An 18,980-nucleotide genomic window follows, 5' to 3' on the forward strand; every position below is an offset into this window, starting at 1 on the left:
TTAAATTAACATGCATTGCAGGTACACATTGACTAGTTAAAAACAAAAAGAAGATAAGATCCCCTTGGAAGAAGAAGTAATTCCATCTGCCTCCATATAGTAGTACTAGTTTCCACTTGCATGAACCACACAACAGAATCATTAGCCAAAGCGTGACGCCTCTTTGGCCCCCTCGTTCCCTTTCCCAAAGCAGGCATTTTCCAGCCAGGACTCCATCCGCACCGCACCAAGAAGCCTCCTAAAAAGCGGCCCGGTCGGTCGGAATCAACACCACGACGGAACCCAGCGACCCGGAGAAGCCGCGCGGCCTTAAACCCCGACCCAACCACCCGCCCGACCCTCTCGTCTATTCCCAGCCGTTTCCCGTTCCCAAATTCCCAACCCGATTCCATTCCGCCCCACTCCCACTCGTCGCCCTCCCGATTCGGTTTGAAAAGAGACAAAAGGGATGCTCGACCGGTCCCTCCGGCCGGCGGAGGCCGGCGCCGGCGCGGCCGGCCCCGGCGAGGTCCGCGGGAACGTGGATCGGGTCCTCTTCAAGGACCTGGTCGACATGGTGCCGCTCGTCGAGTCCCTCATGGTGAGCGCGCGCGTGGGCGAGCCGAGGCGCAGATCTCGCCGGGGCTGGAGGGATTTCATGATCCCTCTCGCGGAGCTTGTAGATTCGGGTCGTTCTAACCATCGGGCTTGCTTTGCCTCTGGATGCAGGATCGGAGGACGAACCCGTCGTACTCGCGGCGCGCCTCGCTGGTGTACACGCCGGCGCCGGCCAAGAAGGTGACACGCTTCTTTCTTCGTCTTTTGGCGCTTTGCTCCTTGGATGTGGGGATTTTTTGCATTAACAAAAAAGCTATAGTGACAGTTGCTGATGTTTCGGTTTCCCTGTGTACTTTTCTGAATTGCGACCCCGGGAGTGGTTCAGATGTCGTGCTTCGGTAGATAGGCTGTGCAAGAAAGTTCAGATTAGGGAATTTCATTGTCATTTGCATGGTTTACAGGGGTAGATCTCGCAAGTCTGTCGGTTTCTGTTAAGCTTTTGTAGCCTTGTTGAGATGGCATGGCGTTGATAAATCTGTTTTGTTACTGTCATGAGCTTTTGTAACGGTGAAGGGATGCGTGATTTTTTCTTATAGGGTGGTGATTTGAAAAGCGCAAAGACACCACAAACCTTGTCGGCAAAAAAGCGGAGGGATCCTGGAGACACAGGAAATAAAAGCACACCTGATTCAAATGGAGAGAACGGCTCCGTTGCCCCGATGACTCAATCGGGAGCAGAAAATAAACCCAAAGACAAGGATGAGATTGGCTTGCTGCGTGAGCAGGTCGATGAGCTCCAAAAGCAACTTGTCGAAAAAGAGGAGGCATTGAGGTCTGCCGAGAGTACTGTGAGTGAGATGAATGCGGTGTATTCGACAGTTGATGGGTTGAAACGCCAAGTTGCTGAGAAAGAAGCTTTGATCAAATATGCTAATTCTCAGTTACAAAATGCAAAGGTGAATTGCCCGCCTGCCTGCAATTACATTGTGCTATATATATTTCTTTAGTGGAAATTGTGCTATATTCTGCTTCAGTGAGCCAGAGTTTCCTCTCTTGTTCTGAAGCTTATTTGTCGTTATCGTTTTAAATTTTGTTCTACAAATGGCACACTACTTGCTACGTTTTATATTTTTGGTGTTCAAATCACAATGATCCTAACAAACACATAAAATACATTTTTTAACCATTAGAGCAGCAGGAGAGGCTCCTATTGCTATTTAAATTAAATAAAGAATATTTACAGAGTCATGAAACAAAATCCAGAATTATACAAAGGCCATAAGAAGAAAGAAAAGTGACACTACATGACTATCATTAAAGCTAGTCAAAAATTCGGCTATATTAGGCTGCACCCTCAGTTTCAAAATATTGAGGTGAGATTGGAGTAGTCTCAGCCAGTCCACCAAGGAGGCAGGTATCCTGTCAAAGTAGCATCTGCTTCTAATCTTCCATATGTTCCAAGCAGCCAAAATGGTAATTTCTTTGAAAAGAGCATGTGGCCAATTCCTAGAAGATTCATCAAACATTTCTTGCAATTACAACATAAAATTAGGGAATGATATGCTTATGTTCACCACCATTTAGTTCACAATATGCCAAGTTGATTTTAAACTGAAGAAACTAAGGTACGAATAGCAGACAGGCCATATGCAGCAGTTTCCACTTTCCAGTTATAATCTGGATTGCAATGCATTTAATCCTCGTGCCAGGCTTTATTAGTGAATTTCGAATCTCTGCAGCCTAGTTTTTTTTTCCACTACTAGGCTATCCGGTCCAAAGTTTTAATCCTCATTTTGGCCATAGTGCAAACTGAACTGTGGCCCTGCTCTCGTGCACAGAATTGATCTGTGCATTTACGCAATTCCACTTTTTGCAATGCAGTTGAATAAAGCATGTTTATTTCATATACATTTCCCTTACCAGATGATAACAGCATAGCTCAATTTCGGTAAAGTTTAACAGAGTGGGTGTTCTGTTCCCTTCATTTCTTATATTAAATGTTTGGTTTATAGTCAAATCAACTGCCCATACTAGGGCATTTATTTGATGTTTTTTTTCTCTGAAATTTCTTCTGTAGATTATGCTTGCAGACAAGCAAGCATCCTTAGAAAAATTGGAATGGGAGGTAAAGACCTCAAATAAGAAGGTGGAAGATCTTCAAGGGGACGTCTCCAATATGGAGTTTGAGATAAGTTCATTCGTGACATTATTCGAGAAAATCTCGGAGAATGTTTCAGATGATTGTCACGATGGTAGCATACCATCTTATGATCTAGAGGCACTTCAATCAGTGGTGAGTAATCCTTGAATCCCTACAAGTTTTACAGGTCTGATCAATGATGACGCTGTTATCTGTACTACTAATTCTCTGCAAAAGATCTAATTGCAATGTAGTATTCCAAATTGTTCCTTTTTTGTCAACTGTGTAAATTGTATGGTAATCTAGCTTATCATTTCTGGCTTGAAAATCATGTAATGTTTAAGATTCGGATTCTACAATGGAATTCGCTAACAATTTAGGCTATCAACATAATAAGGGTAACACTGCTAGGATATGTTAATAGTGCGATCTGTGCCCCGCCATGCAAGATCACTATGAAAGCTGCCAGGAAACTTCAACAAAAGTAAAACTGGGAAGATGTCATGCCTGCATATTTACCCTCTTTAAGTAACCATCAAACGTTGCTCTTTCAGAGTGAAATCGACAAGATTGAAGTGGACAAGATAGAGCAGGAAAGAGTTACATATGCTGAAGCTCTTGCTGCTGCAAGAGCAAACCCTAACGAAGAACAGTTGAGTTCAGTTGCGGAGGCGCGGTCAAGGCTGCAGGTCCTTGTTGTACAATAATGCACGAGGTGCCAGTTGTAGTGTATGTACGATGATGCACGGGGGTGCCAATTGTAGTGTATGTACGATAATTTTAAGTCACTGATGTAATTATAATTGTGGGCTTGAGCTGGTTCATGTGTGTGACCGGTGTGACTGTAACCAATCGAGCACTTGAAACTGGACAATTGTTTTAGTTTTCGGATCACATTTACCTGGTTCTGTGCTCTCCGTTGTGGATTATATTAGAAGGAAAACTTTGGCTGTTGTTTTGATGATGAGCACTGGGCAGTGCTGCTATCTAGTGTGATTTTAGTGTTTTTAGACTTGGTTGAATGTCCGGGCACAGATTGCTGCTAAGTTTTATGATATTGGAATTTTTGAACTGCTGATGCATCTTCTTTTCATTATCCTTTGAATCGTCATATTTGTGCAATCACGATTCACGGTGATGTGGAATCACATAATGTCATCTGAAGAACTGAAAGCAAGTAAGTGCATTATAGTGACAACACTAATTTCCTTTTCGGAGGAACTTGTGAACACAGCAAAACATCTTGCAATGAATCTACCAGAACAGTTGCAGCTAGATCATATCCACACTAAGTGTAAAGTACAGCCCAAAGCAGGTTTATGCCACTCCCAATGCATGCTCTTAATGATATATCCTCACAATTCCCAAACAAACGTAGTTTTTTTCTCATGAAAAGTCGCCCAGGAAGGCTAAACAAACACATCCAAAGTTTACCGAGTACAGCTGTAAAGATACCTCCTCCTGGTATCTGGATGGATTCGCCTCCGGATGCGATGATGCCCTTCCTTGTAAATGATGCAACTGTGATTGAATGGAGGAGATTATTATAAAAAAAAACGCAGCCAAAGCTTAGAGAGAATGTTATTTGACGACTCGACTCCTTAAACCCGTTCAAATGCCAATTCAACTTAATTTGCTAGTTTCGACGATTGAACAGAAAATGCTCGTTAAACCTTGCAAGTTTTGAGTTTTTTATTTCACTAGAACAGTTTTTTCATTTCTGTTGTTTTTCTTGTATAAAATATTGTATTATATTTGCCTTATTAGTGAGAAAATACCGTAGACCAATTGTTCTACCTACGGTTTGCGGTTCAAAAAGAAAGGGCTGATTTGAGGCCTCTCTACAAAAAAAATTAAGAGCACGCAAAGTGCGTACTGTATTAACTTTTTTTTAGAGAGAAGAAGGCCTTTTCCCAAGCTAAGCCTGCCTACCAACCAGGGTGGGCTGAATATCACGGGCACAAACGGCCCTTGGGACTCAGGGGCCCGCTCAATTCTGGCGCGCAAATTCCCGCCAAGCCAGACATCGCACTGGTCTACCCTAAGGCACCGTCCCAACAGGCAATTTCCAGCCACACGACCCGACCCCTCGGAGCGCCCTGACCGTCAGATCACATCAGTCCCCTCTCTTCTCTCCCCGTCCGAAACTACCCACGCACGCCTTCCCTGATTCGTTCGCCCGCTCCTCCGTCCCCCTCCCGTCCTCGCGCGGCCCGTCCCGCCCCTCCTTCCCCTAACCGCGCCGCCGTCTGCCGGGGCAGAGCATTATCAATTAGCCCGCTGCCTCGCGGGGGTCAGCAACCGCCGGCTCGATTAGCAGCTGCCGTGCCCCTCGCCGCCGCCGCCTCCCCCCTCTGACCGCCGGAGCCATGGGTACACCATCCCGCGAAGCTCCGCTCACAGCCGCCAACAATATCCAGGCATGTTTCTGCTCAGATGTTGCAGCCTGCGTGTGATCTGCATTTACCCTCCTCTCATGTCAGTCTTCTTGCAGCCGTTCTTTGTACTTCATAAGGCGTCCGCTGGTGCATCCGCATCCATTTCCTCCCCGGCAACTTCCCGGGCTCGGCGGCGAATCGAGGTCTCCCAGCCGTCATCTCCCAACCCCAAATCTGCAAAGAGACCGCGGGATGACGACGATGAGGCGGACATGGAGATGTACGAGCAGCTCCGCCTGGAGGCCTTCCACTGCACCTGGTCTAAGATCCAATCCACCATCAATGTCTGCCTCTCTCCGATCGACCAGCCTCGTTCCTCATCATGCGCATACTTTAATGCGTGCTATGTCTCATCTTGGTATCGTTTTGGTTCCAGGAGGTCCTCAGAGGCATCAACCTCAAGCTGTTCGACCAGGTGCTGCGGTGGGTCCAGGAATCCTTCTCCGCGATCCGCTCTATCATGAGACCCCGCCCTGCCGAAATCCAGCAACCGTACCCTCTCTTAACTGATGTGATCTGCAGAAAGATACCAACGGCATTTGTTCTCACTAGTAAGCAGAACACTGCCATCAAGTGTTTGACTGATTGGTTTCTACTGACGAGGAATCGACTGATTTGATTGGATTGGGTTTCTCACTTTTGCAGAGAACGCAGAATTTGTTGATGATGTCACGACATTTCGGGATCTCATGGATCATCTGGAGTCTAATGGATGTCACTTGGCCAAGCTCTCGGCAACGGAATTATCATCAAAGAATGGAGTCGGTGGCTGTTTAAGGAGCTTGTTGAGGCAGCTGCTTTCAGATGTTCCAGATGTGAGTGACATGAATGTGGCTCAAATCTTTTTAAATCTGCATTGTTGATTCAGACTTGAGTGTATTGGCTCTCTAACTTCATCTGTTGCTGCTTTTCTCCAACAGGTAGCGGATGTATCTGCACTCGCATCTTGGTACTGCAAAGGCGACAATTACGATCAACCTATCATTATCATAATTGATGATTTAGAGCAATGCTCCGGTGATGTCTTGGGAGAGCTTCTGATGACGCTGAGGTAAACTCTATGTTTAGTCGCTTCAGGCACTTTGCTCTTATCTTTTAGGCACTTCTACGCCAACCCAGGTAAAAGTAGGTGCAATCTTTGAAGAAACTCTGATCTCGGTACCCATGAGATATGCAAAAATCCTGACTACATAAATACTAGTTTCAACTCTTAGCCCACTGTTTAATCCTTACAGCTTAACACTAATTAGTTTCAATGTCAATGATAGCAAGAAGCATATCGATTTATTTGTTCAATAGCTTCTGCTCCTTTTCTTGTAGTTGCATGCTCCATGCCACTTGTTTAGCTCCTCTCTAGAAGAAATGTATTTACTACTCCCTCTGTCCCATAATGTAAGACGTTTTTTGACATTAGAGTGTAGTGTCAAAAAACGTCTTACATTATGGGACGGAGGGAGTAGTAATGAAACATATTCTTGTAGTTGCATGAGCATGCCACTTGTTTAGCTCCTCTCTAGAAGAAATGTATTTACCAGTAATGAAACATAATACATAGTTTTTCTTCTTTCTGCGATTAATTTCAATTAAGAAGCTTGCATTTGTGGATTTGGTTCGACATAGAATTTTTGAAAGCCTAATACTTTTCTCTTTATTGTAGTGAGTGGGTAATTAAGATACCAATCTTCTTTGTAATGGGGATAGCAACTACCCTTGACGCACCACGGAAACTGCTCTCATCGGAAGCTCTTCAAAGATTAGATCCCTGTAAACTCACGTTGGGGTCTCCCTCTGATAGAATGAATGCCCTTGTGGAGGCCATCCTTGTTAAACCATGTGCCGGTTTCTGCATCAGTCACGAAGTTGCAGTCTTCCTCAGAAATTACTTTTTCAGACACGATGGGACAATAACATCATTCATTAGTGCTCTCAAGGTTAGTTTTTCATATTAAGCACTTAAGCTATATTCATGTTAGAAATTCTATCGAATATATTTTCTCCATCTGTTATGGAAAAACTAATCAAAATTGACATAGCTTGCATGCAGTAAGCACTTCTCCGTCGAACCTTTGAGTTTCTTGTGCATGGGAATGCTTGAAGAGGATTCTGAGGTTGCTGCTATTTCCTATTTCCATCATAGTACCATGTTTGCTATTTTTTTGTTACTACTACCAGCTAGAACCTACACTTCAGTTTCCCTTATATTTTAGCATATATATCTCTGTTTGAGTTGCTTCTGATTTACTGCCCTACAGAACTTTTGGCGTGATAAATTTGGTGCACTGCCTGTAGCAATTCAGAAACAAGCTTTTGGTTTACCCTCATGCACTAGGTATAAGATCATCTATAAGATCTGGTTACAATAATTTCTCCCATTCTATAGGTTTGAAACTGTGTATTGCAGGGAAAATAACTCAATCAAGCCTGGCAACAATTTGGTAGAAGGGTTGTCTGAGCTGATGAAGCTGCAAAAGGATTGGAGTTCTGTTCTCTCGGTAAACACTTAACAGCCCTTTGAGAAAACGACAGCTCTCCATCATTATACATAAATGAGCGTTGTGGTAAACACTTAAGATATTGCATGCTCACATGTCTACCTTCATGTGAAGGATACTTAAATAAAAGCTAATGAAAAGTGTAACTGTGTAATTTACTCATTGGTATATATATGGTATAAAACACATCCATACAATTTTGAAATTACAGAAGCTTCTTTAGTTGATTAATTGTGAATATGGTAGGTCCATAATACTGAATATTTGTCTCCCACATTATGACCATCCAGTGCTTGTATGAAGCTGGAAGACATGGCAAAGTGCAACTTCTAGATATTTTCTGTGAGGCAATCAATCCGGATCTGCATACTCAGAATGATTCAAATAATGAACTGCTGTCTAAACCGACAAGTGGGAATCTATCAAGTGGAAAATCAGGTGCTGGTAGAAGATGTATAGCTCAGGCATTGGATACAGTAAGGTAAGATGATCGAATTTGCTTTCAGATTTCTTGATGCACAAAGTCTCTGATTTATTACTGTTATAGATAGTTGTGCATATCTAATCTTGTACTCTCTCCATTCCTAAGCCTTTTTAGGGATTCCAATATGGACTACATATGGAGCAAAATGAGTGAATCTACAGTCTAAAATATGTCTATATATCTGTATGTAGTCTGTATTAAAATATCTAAAAAGGCTTATATTTAGAAACGGAGGGAGTATATCACATGTAGATCCTAACCGATTGTAATTTCTATCATTGCATTGTTGAGCTAATATAAAACCTGCGGCCCTGCGGTATTTGACCGTGCACAGTATTTCCCCAATCACTCTCCTCGTACTTTTTTATATCTTTAATTTATAATTTAAGAGAGCTCCAGACTCTTTAATGGAGTCACTAGGCCATGATTATTGTATTGGAAGTAATATGGCCAACTGACAATTACCATGAAAGACAAGTTTTTTTTTTGCAGCGGTTACATACTAGGGCTGATTTTTTCATTTGTCTGAAGGCAATACCCTTTTTTGAAACTTTTATTTAATTTGGTCTTTTAGATTCTGATGAATCCGTTATGTTGGATCAGATACATGCCTATGGAAACATTATTTCGTGTTCTTGAAGTTTGGAGCATCCATTTAGAAGGAATGAATGAGGTATTCTCACTGCTGATTTTGTAATGATGAACACTTTGGTGAAAGAAGTACAAGTCATGTAACGAGAAATTTATTATTTCTCATCAAGTCATTTTGGTCAAGTTTATTCACTTGCTAAATGGTGGATCCAGTTTCTCATCACCAGTTTTCGTACTAGGTTGTTTGTATGGAATCTGGATAGATACTCTGAAAATGGGACATATTATTTTGGTTCTCTGTTTGAAGTTTTTTGTGTTAAAGTAGCTTCTGAATACTTGTGGTTGCTGAACTTATCTTTTTACAAAATGGACTGGAAATTCGGCAATTTCACTTTACATTGGAGAAGCTAATTATGGGCTTGTAGCAGAAAACCCAAAGACAATAATTGCAATATTTGTATTGGCTGCACTGAGGCGCTAGTTATGAATATGCTCATTCTTTTCTAGATTAATGCCAAGGTCAAAGAGCTTCAGTCAACCACAACCAGTGAAGATTGTGTGACAATCACAAAGGATAAGTGGCCTAGGTTTGTACCACCTTTTATCATCTCTCATGTGCAATTCTATTGATAAAACAAATATTAAGAATGCCAAAATAACCATGCAGTTATTTTTATTTATAATTAATGGATATGTAAGACTTGTGATAGTGAATCATGATCATGATTGTAATGTCGAATAGTAATTAGCAGGGGTGTTTCATTCAACGCACCTGCTACCAGTCAGACTAATATAGTATTTACTTTACATACAATGCAATAGTGACAACTGGCAAGACGTGACTGAATATCTTATCCATGAAACTCCAATACAATATTATAAATTTTGCTTAGCTGAAACTGGCTGACCATCACTTCATGCTGTATCAGGAGATCAACAAATAGTACTGCAATTGGAACAGTGCCATTAAACGATAAAGCTACCATGCTATTGGATGATATTACGAGGTAAAGTTATGGTAGGATATATTAGCTCAGCACCATTTTGATCTTGCATGTTGTGGTTGGTAAATTAGCTTAATATCAGATAAATTTTGTTATCCAGTGTGTTTGTTCTCTAACATTTCGTCTCAGTTTGAAACACAGTAATATATTTGTTTCCATCCTCATTAAGAGAAGCGTCTAGCTAGACACCCAAATATACGAAGCTGGGCCAAATGTGATCAGCAGTTTATCATAATCCACCACAATACCAGATGAAGCCTAGATGTACAATGATATACCATAAGACCCTCTAGGAATAGGTATGATATACAATGAGATTTAGTAATTAACATCTTGACATGACTGATTGTCAAGTTTATGCTGTGAACTGAGAAGTCACTTATCCTATTAACTCTGTTCAGTTTATAATATTATTTAGTCATTTGAAGTTTCAGCATCTAATGTCTAGATATTCAACAGAAATTTTTTGGTGCCTGTCGAGTGTTTACCTTTCCACGAAATCATTTGCTTCAAGAATGTTGGTGTTCTCCAATCTGTAAGTTTTTCCTTCATATAAAAAATTGTTGTTACTGTGTACTCCATCTGTTCCAAATTAGTTCTTAAGTCAAACTTCTTTTAAGTTTAACCAAGACCATAGAAAAAAAATGAAAAATACATCAACAACTGCAACACCAAATTAGTTTCACTAGATTCATCATAAAAAATATTTTCATATTATATATATGTGATGTTGTCGATATTAACACATTTTTCAAGACTTGGTCAAATATAGAGAAGTTTGACTTAGGACAAAGCTAGAACTTCAATTAATTTAGAATGGTAAGAGTAATCCATATACTAATAACAATTCTGATTTCCATTTCATCTCATCTCATATCTAGGCACTAATTGGAAACCCAAGAAGAATGGTTCAGCTTGATCTCCTGAAGTCACAGAGCCGTCTTAATTGCTCTTGCTGCAGCAGAAATGGAATTGCTGTGTCAGCATCCTTGCATGACACATCAGTTATGTAAGTCCATGCATTAAGATATGAATATTCTGACTGATATTTAAGTAGCTGTTACGCTTGGAATCTGAATGGCACCACCATAATATGCCATATTAGTAATGTAAGTCCATGGAGTAAATTTATACATGATTGACAGGCTAGGCCTAGGCTCAAACATTCGCCATATCGTGGGCAAGCAAAGCCTTGGCCAACATTTTATAGCTGATGCGAAACCATTTTATGTTGCAGGTGCAACCTAGCCCAAGAATATGGTGACGTAATTAACCTCCATGACTGGTACCTGTCTTTTGATGGAATTATCAATTCAAAAGGGAAAAGCAAATTGGTTGGTTCTCCCTCAAAAAAGAAATCAAAAGCCACGCCTCAACAGAGTGGAGCCATGATCCAGTATCCTTGACCATAGTTTTTTTTGCTTCATTGACCACAGTTTGACAAACTGAATTCATGGTTTTCATTTTCAAATACCAGTCCATAATTTTCTACTGATATTTCAGTCCAGGTAATCCTTGACACGTAATTTTCCAGAGCACGGTTCTGCAGGGCTGTCACTGAGCTCCAAATTACTGGACTTCTTCGGATGCCAAGCAAGAGAAGGCCAGATCTGGTGCAGAGAATTGCATTCGGTCCTTGAGACCTTCATTTTTCGTGAAGAATTTATGCTAGAAACGAGCAGTGCACTGAAAGGCTAAGAAAATGTTTCTCCTGTAGTCTGTTGCATGTGGAGCTCTGTTTGGTTGTATGCTGTAGAGATGCATTAAGCCAATGGAGCCTTTGAGCGCTTCTGCAGGTACCAGTTTATTTGAGTATTTGCATCATTTGATTATGAAACTGGAGAACTCTGAGTTGCCACACAACAGTTTATCTCCTAGTAGTATAATTTTGATATGGCCGATGTTGATTTTAATTATGCTGGCAACCAAAATAAAGTTCCTCACATCCATGCTAGTAATTTCCAGAAAATCATGTCTTGGAGCTCCTCACATCTCTTGTGTGGCTAGTGACCGACTATTTCGGCGCCCTTTTGCTGAAAATTCAGCAAATTCATGCGTTTGGGACAGTGTCATTGGCCTGGGCCTTGATAGGAGTTTTCATACTCCTGGGCAGATGCGAGCCGAGCGCATCTTGCCTAGACCCCCCCTATGACGCCTATCTTCACGTCGGCCCCTTCGTGTTTGGTTGGCATGTCGAGAAGCAGCAGATCACCAGCTTCTTGCTGCAACGTCCTTACATGCCTGGCCCTTGCACATGTATGCGATGATGAGAAGTCGTGTTCTTTTTTTATTGCGGAAAAACTTTCGATCTATTCATCTTCAATCATGACAGAAATAATAAAAGTTACATCAAGCTCCGTAAATCACCTAGCTATCATCGCTTCTCCCTTGCTAAAGCTAGACAAAACTTGTTCTAGTAGATAACCTGGAAGTTGTCGTGCTAAGACCCCATAGGGCCAGCGCAACAGAACGATGAAGAGTATCGTAGATCAGAATGATCCAACCTAAAGACACGAACGTAGATGAATGACGACCAGTTCCAAGAAAACCCACTAAAGATAAATCCGGCGGAGACACACCTCCACATGTCCACCGACATTGCTAGACGCGCCACTGGAACTAGGGCTAGGTGGGGAGAACCTTATTCTAGCATGAATGGAGATGATCTCTTCAAAACAATAGATCAAGAACGGTTGTAAGAGAGGACACTGGTAGTTGTCAAATTTGTTTCTGATGTAGATGATAATGATTGGGCAACATTTTATTCATCTATTATGAGCATGGTCAGAGGAAACAAGATGATAATCCTAGGTCGGAATGAAAACTTAAAGAAATTTGGAACCACCAAACCTATTTCTTTTAATTGTCTCCTATTCGAGGAGTACAAGTACCTGTTCAAGGCACTGGCGTTCGGAAGCGCAAACCCGATGAACCATCCGCAATTACTAACCATAGTGGAAGAGTTGGCCACTGTGTTGGGAGGATCACTCATCTCAGCAAACTTGATTGCATATGCAGTGAGAAAGAATCCAAATCCCCATTTCCGGCTTTACAAATTGGACAGGGTCAGAGCCACGGTCAAGCTGAACATGTCCATATCTGGTGTCAATCCAAATGAGCTTTTCAATCGAGGACGTCCAGTGTGCCCCCACAATGGTCACTACCGAATGGCTTATGACGTGCTAATATTGTTGTATCTTATATATATATATATATATATATATATATATATAGTATATCATGACAATAATTATACCAAATTGATTGTATCCCTCCCTCCAGATTTTGTTATGTTAAAATGAATTAAGGGGAACACTTATAATCACCTGACGGATTACTCATGCCTTGTCGACCGCCTCGATCGGATGACACGTGTCTCACGCGTCCTCATCCACCACATCCCTTCTTCCTCAACCTTGTCCTCCTGCTAGTACCATGGATGATATTAGGCGGGAGAGCTCGAGTGGAGACCCACAACGCCTCATCCCTTGACGCATCCTCTTCCCCAGCGCCCCTCCTTCTCTGCCCACATAAATCTCATCCCATGGACCAACTCGGAGATGGAGTTTCATTTGGAGACCCTCGGCTCCATGGATGGATGTCACGTGCATAAGCATGGCTCATTGCCAGACAAGATCTTTGCTGCAGAGACAAGCGGCCCTGCAACAAGCCCGATGTCGTGAGGCCATGTCCATATGTTATCGAAACATGGTTCATATTAAGCGCAAAACAGACCTTGTTGCAAAGGCTACACGATGGGAGATTGTTGTCTCGCGCACCATCGAATGATTGGCAATGACGCCAATTCAATCGATTCATCACTGCCGAGTCCCCATAAATTAAGGTGCCATTAAAAAGAAGACACATGAAAGACATGGAGTTTTTGTCCAGACCTCCACGAATGTCATTTCATCACACAAATATGCAGGCAGCTAAAACATTCATTAATGTTTACAAAAAAATAATTTTACCATTTTTTTGGATTTTACTATTTATGAGAGAGCATGTGAGCTCGGGATCAAATGATCACTTTCGACACAAAACCCCACTTGATTCACGCTGAGTAGCTCCTCGCGTATAAGGCTGGTCATAGTGGGGAGTAACTTATACTAGTGTCATGCACATGACACTAGTCTAAATTACTACCTTTATAGTGTAAAATAACTAAGTAGTAGTGTCATAGATAGTTTCATTTATTAGCTCATAGACTCATTTTGCCTCGGGAAGCGCTATGTTACAGTAACATATTATGTTACCACAAACACCTTTTTTTCTTTATTAAATACTTGCCACATAAGCAAAATTGTCTTGGAATATGTTAAGTTACTACTTAAGTTACCCCAACCATAGCTAGCCTAAGAAAAAGAAGAAGAAGGCGCGCCTTGGACAAAACCTCAGAAGGCCCAAAAGAAACCCTAGCCCATCTAAACTTTCCCTTGCCCGACTGCGCCGCCGGCACGAGGCCACGACCGCCGCGCCCTGTCCCAGCGCTGCTCACTCCGACCTCCACCAGATCAACGCGCCGCCGCTCCGGCCGCCTGCCATAGCGCGTCTTTGACTCACCGCTCAAGTGCTGCTTGCGGGTGCGGGATGCAAGCCCCCGGCGGGGACGGGGGTGGGGATGTACACGGGGGAGGTGTCACGGGCAGGCACTACCCGGCTGGGTTTTCCTCATTGCCATCGTTAGGTGCTCCACTGGAGAAGAAGCCTCCTGAGCCTGAGGCAAGCCACGACACCGATGAGCAGAATCAGAAGAAACCTGAGGCAAATCACATCTATGGCTCTTCTGATAGTGCAGGGATTGAGCAGATTGAACATCTCATCTCCACGAGACAGGTCAAAAGAAGAAGAGTGAAAATAACCTGGGCCTGCATAAGGTTCTCAAATATAGTCAGTCCGAAAGAGACGCACATATTTATATATGATCTGAGAAATGCATGCGTGGACGACGGTGCAGACGATATCCGCCCACGCAGATTGTGCTCTTAGAATGGGCATTGCGGGAGATGCACGAATTCAACGACAAATGTCTTGATGGAAAACAGCTGGGACTTCTAATAGTGATCATGCCAGATGCCAGAGATTTTGATAAGTGGAAGAGGTGTGTAAAGAACTCGGATTTACGTACCATTGTTGCCTGCCTCAGGATGTTGTGATGCTAAAACAGGAGTATCTAAACAGCGCTGCGCATGAGATAAATGCCAAGGTGAAGAAAAGTGAAGATGGTGACTCCAAAGAATTTTGTGATTTGGATGGGGACACTGGAGATTATTGTGTCTCCAGTTCTGATGAGGAGATATCATCAGGTAGTCTGTTTTGTTCGTCTGAGGACATGATTGACTTTGAACTGTTTGATGAGCGGGGTGAACATGATTATGTGGCTGGATTTTCCTCATTGCCATCGTTAGGCACTCCTCTGGAGAAGAAGCTTCCTGAGCCCGAGGCAAGCCACGACACTCATGAAGAGAAGAAGAAGAAACCTGAGGCAAGTCATATCGGTGGCTCTTCTGATAGCGCAGGGATTGAGCAGATTGAGCATTTTATCTCCATGAGACAGGTCAAAAGAGGAAGAGTGAAAAGAAGCTGGGCCTGCATAAGGTTCTCAAATATAACCAGTCCTGAAGAGACGGCCATATTTATAAATGATCTGAGAAATACATGTGTGGACATTGGGATGGATTTTACGACGGTGGAGACGATATCCGCCCACGCAGATTGTGCTCTTCCGACCGATATAGAATGGGCATTGCGGGAGATGCACGAATTCAACGATGAATGTCTCAATGGAAAACAGCTGGGACTTCTAATTGTGATCATGCCAGATGCCAGAGATTTTGATGACAAAGTGGAAGAGGTGTGTAAAGAACTAGGATTTACGTACCATTGTTGTTTGCCTCAGGATGTTATGATGCCAAGACAGGAGTATCTAAACAGCGCTGCGCATGAGATAAATGCCAAGGTGAATAAATTTCGTGATTTGGATGAGGACACGGGAGAATATGTTTCCAGTTATGACGAGGAGATGCACGGTTTTGGGAACCGATTGCTGCCCAAATTCCTTGTCAACGTGTTTGGTTCGGGGGAATTAGAGATAGGGAATGGGAGTTGAGGGGTAAGGAGATTAAAAGTCCACTGTTTGATTAGAGGTAATGGGAGTTTAAGTGGGAAGGAGTCTGGGAGTTTAGGAAGCCAATTCCCACCAATTTATTCCCAGGGGGTACCCTATTAATTCGTGAGCAGAGTTCTATCCCACGCCAATTCCCATCATATGTCAAACAAGGGAATGGGAGTAAAAATCTACTTCCCATGCCTAATCCCTTCATAAACACCCTTGTGCAAACTCCCATTCCCCTGCCCGAGTGTTTACCAAACAAGCTGTGTGTACTTTTGGTTCGTATGAGGACATGCACGGCTTTAGACGGTTTGATGAGTGGGATGAACATAACATTTGCGACCAAGAGACGAGCGAATCTAAAACATTCGAACTGCCTGATGGTTCTCACAAGAACTTGAGAGAATAGGATGGATCTAAAGCTGCAATCAGCACAGAACACTGCCCCCAAACCGACCAAGAAATCGAGGGTTGTAGCATGCTTGCTGGAAGCAGTGGTGGCCAGCCTCCATTTGAAGCCTTCCTCTGCCCTGTTAAATGTGAGCGCCTTCTTAAGGATGGATGGGGGTCACAAATTGCATACAAGAAACCCAATAACATCCCTTGGGATGAGTACTCCAAGTTATTCGTGATGGCTACTACAAACTCAGCAACAGCCAGCCTGAGGAGGAAAATAATCTGGCCTCTCCTGCCGGTTCTTTTGTTGAGCATAAGGCCGACGTCATTTCTGAAGTATCTGCTCCCCATGTCGCTAACGAGTGCTCAGATTACAAGCCTCTTGAAGAGAATGAGAAGCCACCACTTGGGACTCGTTGAGGTGCATGGAACGAGGAGACATGATATACTGGGCATGTGTAAGTTTTTCATGCATCTTCTGATCGGTTTCTCATTCTGATCGGTTTGATCGGCCTCAATGCTTAAATTTGCTTGGCATTGTTTCAGTAATTAATAATATGGCAGTGTGCATCTTCTGATGCAGAGGCCAGGGGTATATCCTCCTTTTCGAAACAAAAAAGTTTTTCATGCATGAATGGTATGCAGTTACTCAGATTTTTTTGCATAAGCTCCAAGCCAGGTTGATGGCCACTGGAACGCATTTTAGTTCGCGGCCAATAAAGATAGACCAAGTGGAACCTGTTGTTCCTGCTGTGTGTTGAAGAAGGTTTTCCTATGCTGACCTGCCCCGTTTCCGGGAGATGGGATCCCGACCTTCAGTGAAGTTTATTTGAAGCATATGTATTAGGCTGTGTATTGACCCCCAGTACGTTAGTTGCTTTGAGGCTTGGTGCTTCCTGTCACATATCTCATGGCCTGTCAAACGTATCAAGAAACATTGGTCGGTGTTCAAAGTAGAATATAGCTGAGACGAACGGCGACTGTCCGTCTAACTAAGAAAAAAAAGATACAAAGCGGTGTATTTACAGACTATACAGTGGTTTTGCGTTCAACCTTACTCGTAGGGGTGTATTCACAACATTGCATTGGGCACATCTCCGTTTCTCGTCAGGCACCGACGCTCCTCTCCCTGAGGTAGCCGTGGCTGCTCCATGGCAAGTTCAAACCACATCTGCTATCCTAGGTGTATATCGCGGCTGCTTCTCTTAATTTATGCAAATATGTAGAAACTGTTAGAGAGAAAGGGGGCTGTATGTGTCATGTTCCTTGCAACCCTCCTGCAATTTGTGCTATTGATTGGTGAAAACTGAAAAGGGATCCTTTCAAATGTCAGCTCCCCAATCTCAAACAAGAAAAATGTCAGCTCTCAAATATGGCATTTGGAGATACTAGAATAGGTTCTTTTCAACCACAAATCTGTTCGTTTTGTGATCAGGTTGAGACAGCTCAACACTGTTTTTTTACTTGTCCTGTTGCTCGGGTGGTATGGAGAACCGTGGGTTCTGTTTTCGGAACCGATTGCTTCCCAAATTCCTTGTGTACTTTTGGTGCTATGTTTTTTTCCTGAGTGGGGAGAAGTTCTGTACTATGGGTTCGGCTGCAGTATGTCGGGCCATATGGACGTCACACAACAAAGCAACCTTTGAGAAAAAAGATCATCAAGTCCCCTTTTGATGTTGTGTTTGCCGCTTGTTCGCTTTTGTTTTATCGGGCACGTTTGCAGAAGCCGGAGCAAGCTGAAGAGCAAAAGCTGGAGCAGAGATTCTCAAGAACAATGTTGTCAACCTTCTGCGTCTCTGCCAAGGACCGATTCAGGGGTCGAGGGTTGGCTGAGGCTAGATGAAGCTGGAGAAGTGGATGTCTTTTGGTCATGTTTGCCGCTGAAGCGGTCTGTGCTAGTCTTGGTGTATTTTGTGGTTAGTCTTTGTAGTTTGCTTCGTAGTTTGGATGGAACTCTGCATAGTGATGGGTGTTACCAGGTTAGTGGTACATGCTATGTGGCGTGTTACTCCATTCATTACTCTCTTGATCTTTACAGCTCATTTATTTTTCTGTTTGTTCTTCAGAACATGCTAATTTTGTATATGAGTCGAAATACATGATGGTACGCGTTCGAGATTGTATATGTTTATAGCTACTCTTCTGTATTCAGATGATGATTTCTCTTACCTAAACATCCTACATGACCGAAAATATTTATTCTTCACCTTGTAGGCAGTTTTACACTTTTTTCTTATCTTACAAACTTCTCCACTTTGATGTTATTTAGAGGAAGCTCAGTATCTTGAAAATCCAATAGATGTATCTTATTTATTATGCGTTTATAGGCCAAAGTTCAGTTTTTGTGCTTTTGTCAAAGTATCACATATAGTTTATTTGGTACAATATAACCTTGATGGCGGCAGGGTCACTTGTGGACCTCTTATGGCAACGTTCCAATCGGCTTACTCCTGGATTATTTGCCATCTACTAATGCTGGATATGTTGTCCAAGTAGGTTGACGGTGCATTAACTGTGGAATCTATCCACCTTTTTGAGCACTTCATTTCTTCACTTTCCCACTGCTGGGCGCATTTAGTAAGTGTTATGGTTGTTCAGAAATTTTTATTATCTTCTTTGTGTACTCTACCAAAATGTTGTTTGTTCTTTTGGTCAAATATACCGTAAATCCAGTTTCTGACTTAAAGTTCATCAAACTTAATTTGTTGCAGCAAAAGCAGGCATTCTACGCCTCAGCAGAAGAGTTTCAGGATCTGATCAAGGAGGTGCTCTCCTGGGACATCAGA

At 42.6% G+C, this 18,980-nt stretch overlaps 2 protein-coding genes across 2 annotated transcripts; both read left to right on the plus strand.

Moving 5' to 3' along the window:
- Nucleotides 1-337: 337 nt before the first annotated feature.
- On the plus strand, nt 338-3,638 carry LOC125520053 (protein MICROTUBULE BINDING PROTEIN 2C-like). The gene is made up of 5 exons (XM_048684845.1): nt 338-580; nt 709-777; nt 1,134-1,493; nt 2,615-2,830; nt 3,232-3,638. Exons 1-5 carry the CDS (start codon nt 449-451, stop codon nt 3,382-3,384), a joined length of 930 nt encoding a protein of 309 aa, XP_048540802.1. The 5' UTR covers nt 338-448; the 3' UTR covers nt 3,385-3,638.
- Nucleotides 3,639-4,801: 1,163 nt separating this feature from the next.
- LOC125520052 (origin of replication complex subunit 3) lies at nt 4,802-11,546 on the plus strand. Its single transcript, XM_048684844.1, has 17 exons — nt 4,802-5,097; nt 5,172-5,399; nt 5,492-5,666; nt 5,761-5,930; nt 6,036-6,166; nt 6,773-7,046; nt 7,149-7,223; nt 7,368-7,444; nt 7,517-7,607; nt 7,898-8,088; nt 8,695-8,764; nt 9,190-9,269; nt 9,612-9,689; nt 10,146-10,221; nt 10,568-10,695; nt 10,924-11,082; nt 11,221-11,546. The coding sequence occupies exons 1-17, from the start codon at nt 5,047-5,049 to the stop codon at nt 11,324-11,326; spliced, it is 2,160 nt and encodes a 719-aa protein (XP_048540801.1). The 5' UTR covers nt 4,802-5,046; the 3' UTR covers nt 11,327-11,546.
- Nucleotides 11,547-18,980: the final 7,434 nt, after the last annotated feature.

This window comes from Triticum urartu, chromosome 7, assembly GCF_003073215.2.
Source record: "Triticum urartu cultivar G1812 chromosome 7, Tu2.1, whole genome shotgun sequence".
NCBI lineage: Eukaryota > Viridiplantae > Streptophyta > Magnoliopsida > Poales > Poaceae > Triticum > Triticum urartu.

What these genes read in the sequence shown, in the direction of transcription:
- LOC125520053 (XM_048684845.1), top strand. Translation starts at nt 449, where the DNA reads ATGCTCGACCGGTCCCTCCGGCCGGCGGAGGCCGGCGCCGGCGCGGCC. An exon ending in CGCTCGTCGAGTCCCTCATG is followed by an intron (nt 581 to 708) that starts GTGAGCGCGCGC and finishes CTCTGGATGCAG; the next exon opens with GATCGGAGGACGAACCCGTC. An exon ending in CTCAGTTACAAAATGCAAAG is followed by an intron (nt 1,494 to 2,614) that starts GTGAATTGCCCG and finishes TTTCTTCTGTAG; the next exon opens with ATTATGCTTGCAGACAAGCA.
- LOC125520052 (XM_048684844.1), top strand. Translation starts at nt 5,047, where the DNA reads ATGGGTACACCATCCCGCGAAGCTCCGCTCACAGCCGCCAACAATATC. An exon ending in GAGCTTCTGATGACGCTGAG is followed by an intron (nt 6,167 to 6,772) that starts GTAAACTCTATG and finishes TCTTTATTGTAG; the next exon opens with TGAGTGGGTAATTAAGATAC. An exon ending in ATTTAGAAGGAATGAATGAG is followed by an intron (nt 8,765 to 9,189) that starts GTATTCTCACTG and finishes ATTCTTTTCTAG; the next exon opens with ATTAATGCCAAGGTCAAAGA.